At 41.2% G+C, this 8756-nt stretch overlaps 2 protein-coding genes across 2 annotated transcripts; one reads left to right on the forward strand and one right to left on the reverse strand.

Annotated features, from left to right (window-relative positions):
• The first annotated feature begins 22 nt into the window (after window positions 1-22).
• tpgs2 (tubulin polyglutamylase complex subunit 2) lies at window positions 23-3214 on the forward strand. The gene is made up of 7 exons (XM_046384415.1): window positions 23-227; window positions 322-401; window positions 487-574; window positions 786-926; window positions 1091-1204; window positions 1322-1485; window positions 2086-3214. The coding sequence occupies exons 1-7, from the start codon at window positions 152-154 to the stop codon at window positions 2302-2304; spliced, it is 882 nt and encodes a 293-aa protein (XP_046240371.1). The 5' UTR covers window positions 23-151; the 3' UTR covers window positions 2305-3214.
• Window positions 3077-6349, reverse strand: aqp7 (aquaporin 7). The gene is made up of 6 exons (XM_046384414.1): window positions 5964-6349; window positions 4906-5032; window positions 4665-4802; window positions 4418-4536; window positions 4073-4290; window positions 3077-3786 (listed from the first exon to the last, which is right to left on the reverse strand). The coding sequence occupies exons 1-6, from the start codon at window positions 6099-6101 to the stop codon at window positions 3597-3599; spliced, it is 930 nt and encodes a 309-aa protein (XP_046240370.1). The 5' UTR covers window positions 6102-6349; the 3' UTR covers window positions 3077-3596.
• Window positions 6350-8756: the final 2407 nt, after the last annotated feature.

Below are 8756 nucleotides of genomic sequence, written 5' to 3' on the forward strand. Positions count from 1 at the left end.
TTAAATATCTGTCAATTGTGCATGCGTCCAAACTGTGCGGTTCGCTTCCTGTGTATTGCCAGCTGAGCCATTTGGACAGAGGTGAACGATACAGGACACAACAGAGGATGCTTTCAAAGTTTTGCACACATCTGTGATTGTAATTTTCCAAATGGAAGAGATAAAAGAAGGTTTAGCCTTTAAAGGCGTTGCCGAGAGATTGACGCTTGGTATCACTCGTGTACTCGGTGTGTATCATGATTTTTGGCCTGAAGCTAGCAAAAAATATTGGTATCTTACTGGGCTGTAGAAGATGTTATGAATTTGTCCCTGTTGTAACAGAGAACATGCCTGGTGTCGTCGATGTGCGTTTTGTAGAGAGGGAGCCTGCAGAGAAGAGGAGCCTGCTGTCATGGGAACAGGTGAAACATTTTACGCATGAAAGATATAAAATTTTGGTCTGATTATACATTGTTGTCATATGAACCTGCTCTGTTTCTTCCTTAGAAAAACACTTGTATTTTACCAGAGGACCTGCGAGATTTCTATTTGACTACGGATGGATTTACACTAACCTGGAGCGTTAAACTAGACGGTAGGTGACCCAAATTGTTTTGTGTTGTACTTGTAATAATGCCATTCTCATAAGTCTTAGTTTTGTTTTGTTTTTTTTTAAATTAAAGGCTGTGATTAAGATTACATGATATAGGTTAATGCAAATCGCTCTAGCAATTATTTTTACCAAAGACTTGTGTAAAGGTTTTTAGGCTCTGTGATATAATCATTAATGTGTGTGTGTCTTTCAGATGAGTGTGTTCCCTTAGGATGCATGATGATTAACAGCGTGGCCAGGCTGTGCCCACTGCTCCAACCAGTTTCATTATTCTCTCTACCCAATGCACCCTCACTAGCTGACCTGGACTGGGAGGAAAACGAAGCAGAAAGTGGTAAACCCCACCTGTCAGATCCTCATGTGGGCTTAACTCAGCTACAGCATGTCAAGTTTGATTAAGTCTGTTTGTGTGCTCAGCTGTGCAGAAGGGAGCCTAATGAATGAATTGTTGATTGGAAAGCAAATATTTATTCAGATTTCATTCATGCTATCTGCCAGGCACAGGGCATGGTCCCGCTGCACCCCATTTCGATTCCCGAAGCCGTATGTTTGAGCTGGATTCCTGCGGTGGGAATGGCAAAGTTTGCCTAGTCTACAAAAACTGCACCCAAGGTGTTCTGTTTATGGCCTGTTTATATGATTTCTGTGAACAACAACATTGAACAAATGTATTGCTGATCAATGTTAAAGCCATTTGTTCATTCAGGTATCAATCTTTGTATTTTGCAGGTGTCGTAGCTCAGCAAAGTGAAGTTTGGTTCCTTGACCGCTCGCTGTGCTGGCATTTTCTGACCGCCACCTTTACCTCCTACTACCGACTGATGATCACACACCTAGGTCTACCTGAGTGGCAGTATGCCTTCACTCCATATGGCCCCAGCCCCCAGGCCAAGGTAGTAACGTGTCTAATTAAGACCATGTGTTGTGATTTAGATGGCATCTGCAGAACCTTCAGTTACTGCAGCTAATATCCTGCAATGTCTCTATTTTTAAAAATTTATCACACCATAATTTTTTGTAGGGTTTGTAATATTACACTAATATTACATGTGAAGTCATTGTGGGTGTATGTATTTGTTCCTTCTGTTCCCTTTAAAGTTCACTTAGTATACTTAGTAGTAGTAGTGGTAGTAGTAGTATCAGTTACAATGACATTAAAGGAATCAAGACAAGTGTTTTTTCATTTTGTTTTTATTAAGTTATATTTTTTTTCTAACACTAATGGTGTAATTCAATATTCTAGATGAGCATGATAACTCTTTACTTTCACACCACAGTATACCATGAAACCCGTATGCTGTTCCAACCTTGCAGTACAGCTTTTAAGATGCTTATGCAAAGAAACTGCAAAATCTTACTAAATCTTAGCTTTCCTATTTCATATGTAGGAAGATTATTCTCAAATTATCCTCAGTTTAATAACATTATTAATGCATTTGTCTGCATAATTATAAACAGTATCGTAAACTATCTACTTCCTGTTCCCTCTACAGCAGTGGGCATCGCTGTACCAGCCGCTCACCTTTAGCAGTGAGCTGAACTTGGCTGATCCTGCTGGAGATTCCCATCTCAACAAGCTGGATCCTACAAAGGCCTTCAGAGGCAAAGCCAAGGTAACCGTCCCTAAGAAGAAGCAGGTGACACAGTGCAGCCTGGGGAGCAATACCAAGAGCCAAAGTGGCACAGGAAAACACGTAGTGGCAAAGCGGTGAGCACGTTCCCATCTAAGGAAAACATTTCATCCACCTCTGTGGTCTCTACAACAGATATGGCTTAGTCATTGGCTGGACTCAGTGTGCTAACAGCTCTACCCTACTTGAGAGCATCTTGTCAGTGACTTGGAATGCTGCACATCTGAATAGATGCATAACCAGGGTTTTCCTCAGCTCAACACATGGCTAATGCCTCGTTTAACACAGTGTTCCCTAATGACACCTAATGTTAAAAATAATTCAAAACAGCTAATTCATAAAAGATGATCTTGTGCTGCTGACATAACAGAAATAAAATTGCCATGTAGTAATAAAATAAACACTTCTATAACCAACAAGGACTCACATATACTCAATAATGATACTACTGATAAAGATACAGTTTATATTTGTAATTACTGTCACTAGGTTTGGTTTGGTCTGACGATTCCATATCACTGAACTGATGAGAGGTTATTTCCAGCATGTTGGAGATAACATTTCTTAGTGTTATCCCTTTGAGAGTTCTTAATGCCAAGAGCATACTGCTGAGCAGACCAAACCGACATTTTGGGTCAAGCTTTTGGCTGAAGTACTTTCAAGCTTACCATAGTTAATCAAGACTTTTTTCAAATTTCCAGCTTTAGGTTCCTGTGCACTGCATAGCTGAAAAGACGCTTGTCTGTATTATCTTTGGATGTGTTGCCACCTTTCTAAAGCTGTTCCTGTTTTATTTAAAAGAAAATACATGTTTATTTAAGTGCAATGTATGGGGGCAGTTTACTTGTATTTGCATAATACTGTACACTGTAGTTTCCAAGCTCATGTAAATAGATTCCTGCTGACTATTCTAATGAATGATATTTATGGTGTCTTCCAAGGTTGTATCGGCTACTATTAACTCAATAATATAAACATAACTTGTTGTCCAGTGGGTGTAATTTTTGTTTTCATCCTCCACGCGTAAGGATGGCTCCTTTTGGTTTTAATGTAAGTGCAATAACCAGCATGGATATGAAGAATAAGCCATAGATGTCAGCATCTTGGCCCAAAATATCTAATAATGTGTATGTGCTGTAGTCACTCATAAGCACAACTGAGTAACTCGGGCTGATGATGACATTAATTACATACAACAGACTCATTCAAAATGCTTCCTTGGGATATTCAGAACCTTACTTGGGTCAGTTTCTCCATTTTATGAAAGTCTTTCTGTCCCCATATAACTTCATGATCATCTTGGAATGTCTTAGCTGCATTCAGATATTCACATAGCTTCATAAGAGAAACACTGTAAATGGTTGGGGGGGTCCTTAGACGCATACATTTGCACAGATGTTTTCTTGTTTCCCCAGAGGGACAGTCTCCTCCTCCACCAGCCTCTCACCCTGTTCAGAGCAAGGTGGGTGGTGCATTTCCACCAAGGCCTTGTAGACCCCTGCACCCAGTAATCCTCCAATGGGGGGTGCAACTAGAGGCACCCACCACCACCCATTTCCAGACCTGCACAGATAAAGACAAGTAACTGTGAACTGATAGAGCATTAGAAGGACTGATTAAAAAAAGATTATTTTTAAATAAATATATAAATCAAGCCTTTTCCATTTGCTTTGTTAGAAACAACTAATAATAGTCTCTTATTGTGTATGGAAAAGCTACACAGGTCATTTAATAATTAACAGAGATGTTTAGCCTCCAGATAACCCCTAGTTAAGATGATATGTAGCAACAGCCTCCGCTAAAAGCCAACAGATTGGCTATATACCTGTATACCTATTAGACTGTATACCTGAACACGTCAGCCCCCCAGCCTGCTATGGCAGTGAATACCCTCGGTGCAATGTCTCTCGTGGGATTAATGGCATAGCCACTGTTGCTGCCCAGGGAAATGCCAATGAGCAGCACCAGGAGACCCACTGCGACAGGTTCGCCACCTGCTGCCGCCGGTTTGTTTTTCTGGTCCGACAGAGCCATCAGGCACAGCAGCAGCATGGCTGTGCCAAACACCTGACACGTACAATGCAAGTCAAGATAGCTGTGTGTACAACAATACAATAATGAAAATGCTTGGTACAGAATGTGTCAGCTGATAGCAGTTTGCAGCTGTAATTCTTTAATCCAGTTTCATGGCTACCTGGTCAATGAATCCGGCCAGCAAGGAGAGATACGGTGCAGGATAGGTGGCAAAGATACCAGCTGTGGCCTTTACACCAGTGACAGTCAGGTTTCCTCCACAATAGTCATATATGGCTTCTGAATTTCGAAAAGATAGATGTTCTGAGATATATGCTAGTAGAAACACAGAAATGGTGAACGGGCAAGGAGAAGTAAACATGAGCTTATATAACGATATAGGTGTTCAGTGCTTAGTGGCATCTCACCATAATAGACGGCATAAATTGTCCCTGCTGCCAGAAATGACCCCAGTAGCTGCGCACAAACATACAGAGGCAGCATCTTCCAAGCAAGGCGGCCAAACGCACACATTGTGAGTGACACAGCCGCATTCATATGAGCCCCTGAGAGAGCAATAAAGCGTGAGACTTATGTCACATTGTGACGATTTGTGATGACCTTGTGATGATCTCGATCGAATGGCTCAGCAGGGGTGAGCTTTCATACCTGACACCTTCCCTCCGACATGAACCCCCATAGCAACACCAAGGCCAAAACCCAGGTTGATGCTGAGGTATTGTCCGAACGCTCCTTGTCCAGTCACTACCTGGGCCACAGACCCCAGGCCAAACACCTGGACACAGAGAGAAGCACAGACACAAACGGTTATTAAACGGAAGCAAATTACAGGGGCAAACTTCCAGACAGTCTAATTTGGGTGATGCATTCCAACAAAAAGGTAACGTAAACTACAGCAAAGATAAAAATGATGGGCATTCATTCACAGTGTCAGTCACACAGCCAGCGTGAGTTGTGTAGAAAATTGTAACTATGGATACTATATGTAGCATCTAAGTGTGAGAGAAGCTCAAATGAATTATTCTCTCTCTTTCATCTACCTCTGGACTCAGCTAAAGAGCCTGCAGTCCTGGTGAGAAAAAAAAGCTTACACTGAATAACTGCAGCCATTCATTCAGGAAACAGGAAACATGTGGTTCCTCCTTCAAAATTTTTGCATATCTAGGTTTTCCAAATGCAAGCACAGCAAGTTAAGATCTTTATCCAAAATGCCCACGCATGTGTTCACATACTTTTTACATGCTGCGTTTAGCATGTGCTCACTGTGGCTTGTGTGTATGTATTTCTCCCAGTGTTCTAAGTATAGTGCTTATTGTAACAGCTGACAGATAACATGTGACTTTGCAACCCTCTCCATGTGGCCCACTGGCTCCTTCTGGTAACTAGGTTTCCTGGTTCACCCTCTTGAACCCACCAATCCGCACACACACACAACCCCTTCCATGTGACAGTGAAACATGCTTGTGTCTCTCTCTCTGTGTGTGTGTGTGTGTGTGTGTGTGTGTAGGGGGAATGTTATCAGGGTCAAGAACGTAACATTAATAATTAATGGCATATGGGTGCCACAGATAAGCGTGTCACAGTGTTGAAAACAGAGTAATGAGGTTGTAAAAGTGAAATTGTCGGCAGATGATATAAGAGGCATTTTTGGCAGTTTGCAATTGCACGTTATTAGAACAAGTATTGTAAAAACAGTATATACTTACCATCATGACATAAGTGCAAAGGGATTCAGCAAGTCCCACACGAATAAGTTCATTCTTTAGGCAAACTTTGGGTCGAGTTGCATTAACTCCTTTCCCTGGAGGGACCCCGAGTTCTACTGACTCCACCAAGTCCTTCATTTCTCCTCCTCCTTCCTCTTATTCTTTGTCTTCTTTTCTTTACCTCCTTTTGTTTCCCTAATGTGCTCTAGTGAAGATCAAGTCCAGTTCGAGAGTTTAGGAGGTGCCTCCCATGTCACCCAGTAATCCGCAAACACGTCTCCTCTTTCCTCCTCCCTCTGCCTTGCTGCTCTGCTCTTCTGCTCTACTCACTTTCTCCTTTGTCTCTCTCTCTCTCTCCCTCTCTCTCTCTGTCACACATACTCATTGGGATTTGCCCACATTTTATAGCGTTGACCCAACCCCCCACCTCACAGATCCACTCAAAACCTGCACACAGTCAGCTAGAGGAGGCCCTAGCTGTGTATTATCTGAGGATACTAATAGTGAAAAGGACTGAACAATGAACCTGCTGACAAAAATTTATGATATCCTGTTCAGCTGTTTCTTCTTGTAAATGCACATCTGGAAAGAAGGGCTCGCACATGGATAATACATCCAATGTAAAATCAGTTCCAGTCCCCTCTTTATATATGACTCAGTTTGACATGTGGGAGTTTAGTTTCAGCTTTGATGGTTTATTAGTGAATGTTGTTTTGTGAGATGTGCAGCTTTTACAGTAGCATTAAACTGCCCACAGACTAAAGTTCCTCTGTAAAATGCGCCCGCATTCAGTTTGCTAGCAACTTAATGTCACTTTAAATGTTATTTTTCATGGATATTTTGATTATGTCAGCTGCACATTTGTTCCGCTTTTAGTAACAAGGAAACATGCTTTCATTCAAATGAGTGAAAAACGACAAAGTATTGATTAAAAGCTTTGTTGACCACAGTCACACTTGTTTGGACTTTACAGTGGAAATTTGACCTCATTATCTCGTTCGGTAACATGTTCACAGCATCAGTAACAAATGATCTTTCAGACCACTGATGTAAAGAATTTCCCTTCGGGGATAAATAAGCGAATTCTGATTCTGATTTGCAAATAAACATACTTACTAGCATTTACAGCTTGTGATCGGAGGGTCGTGGTTCGATTCCCCCACCAGACAGGCAGGAAAAATTTGGGTGTGGTGGAGTGATTAATGAGAAAAATGCCCCCCCCCCCATTACCCGGTTGATGCCCTTGAGCAAGGCACTTAACCCCCAATTTGCTCCCCGGGCGCTTGATGTGGGTGTTTCACTGCATGTAATTTGCTGGGTGTTGCATGTTTGTTCAGCTAAGGATGGGTCAAATGCAGAAGACAAATTCAGTGTGTGTGTGTGTAAAAATGTATATACTGCCAATAAAGTGATTCTTCTTCTTCTTGTGAACTTACTGTTCAATATTAATTGATACATGAAGACAACATGTTCAACATTTCCAGTACACAAGGCCAGGCTGGTGAGTGTCGCTGACAATAAAAACCTGGACATGCACAGAATCATGATGTGATGTTGGAAATATTTCATTTTAAAAAGTCAAGTATTATTGGAGACATGTGCTATACTAACTTACACACTACTATGCTATTTTAGTGTTTCCTGGAAATGTACCTCACTCTGTTGTTGTTTTGTTCTATTCTATGCAACTTGCAGTATTTCTAAGGGGTTGTCAAAGAAACTATAAAGACAAATGTATTGGGACACCTGATCATTACGCCAACAGGGATTTTAATGACATCACATTCTAAATACACAGACAGCTTTGCAGCTGTAACACCTTCCACTCTTCTGGGAAGGCTTTCCATAAGATGTTTGAGTGTTTATGTGGGAATTGTTACCCACACAGTAGAGCATTTGTGAGGTCAGACATTGATGTTGGACCAAAAGGTCTGGCTCACAATCTCTGTTCCAGTTCATCCCAAAAGTGTTTGATGGGGTTGAGATCAGGACTCTGTGTGGACCAGTCAAGTTCTTCCACACCAAACTCATCAAACCATGTCTTTATGGACTTTGCTTTGTGCACTGGGACACAGTCATGCTGGAATAGAAAAGAAAGAAGAGAAGAGAAAGAAGAAAAGGGCCTTCAGCAAACTGTTGCCACAAAACTGTAAGCATAGCATTGTCCAAAATGTCTTGGTATGCTCAAGTATAAGATTTCCTTTCACTGGAAATAAGGGGCCGAGCCCAAGCCCTGAAGAGCAGCCCCATAAAGAGGTCTGTGTATGTTTGGCAGAGGAGTTTCAAGATGTAGAATATGCAAAGACAGTCTACATTTTCACACAACAACAATTTCAACACCACGTCCCTCTCTATCTGCCCAGTATGTAGAGTATAACAATAAACGTTGGAATGGAAAATGATAACAAATTACGGACTGTCAACTAAAGCATCCACGATTGGTTGTTTCTTAACAGGCGAGGGTCAGTCAGATCTTATTGAATTTTTTCCCTCTTTTCTTAAGAGAGAGCCTTATGTTCTTAAAATGACAGATATTGTTCATTTCATTAAGCCACAGATTAAAAGTGAGAGCCTCCCTCTTTTCCACTTTGCTGTCATCAAACCGTAGGAAAGAAGTTGTTTTGCTCTTTTTTAAGTGTCCACTGTGTAAATTTTAGGGGGATTTAACAGCAGAAATGGAATATAATATTCATAATTGTGTCTTTATTAGCTTATGTTCACCTGAAAATAAGAATTGTTTTGTTTTTGTTACCTTACAATAAATACATAGGGAAAATGTCCTCCTCCACAGAA

This window comes from Scatophagus argus, chromosome 3 (assembly GCF_020382885.2).
Source record: "Scatophagus argus isolate fScaArg1 chromosome 3, fScaArg1.pri, whole genome shotgun sequence".
Classification (NCBI taxonomy): Eukaryota; Metazoa; Chordata; class Actinopteri; family Scatophagidae; genus Scatophagus; species Scatophagus argus.

Coding starts and splice junctions, on each gene's coding strand:
- tpgs2 (XM_046384415.1), top strand. CDS start 152: ATGGAAGAGATAAAAGAAGGTTTAGCCTTTAAAGGCGTTGCCGAGAGA. Junction 402..486: donor GCCTGCTGTCATGGGAACAG/GTGAAACATTTT, acceptor TTTCTTCCTTAG/AAAAACACTTGTATTTTACC. Junction 575..785: donor CTGGAGCGTTAAACTAGACG/GTAGGTGACCCA, acceptor TGTGTCTTTCAG/ATGAGTGTGTTCCCTTAGGA.
- aqp7 (XM_046384414.1), bottom strand. CDS start 6,101: ATGAAGGACTTGGTGGAGTCAGTAGAACTCGGGGTCCCTCCAGGGAAA. Junction 4,537..4,664: donor AATTTATGCCGTCTATTATG/GTGAGATGCCAC, acceptor TTCGAAATTCAG/AAGCCATATATGACTATTGT. Junction 4,291..4,417: donor TGGCCGGATTCATTGACCAG/GTAGCCATGAAA, acceptor TGTACGTGTCAG/GTGTTTGGCACAGCCATGCT.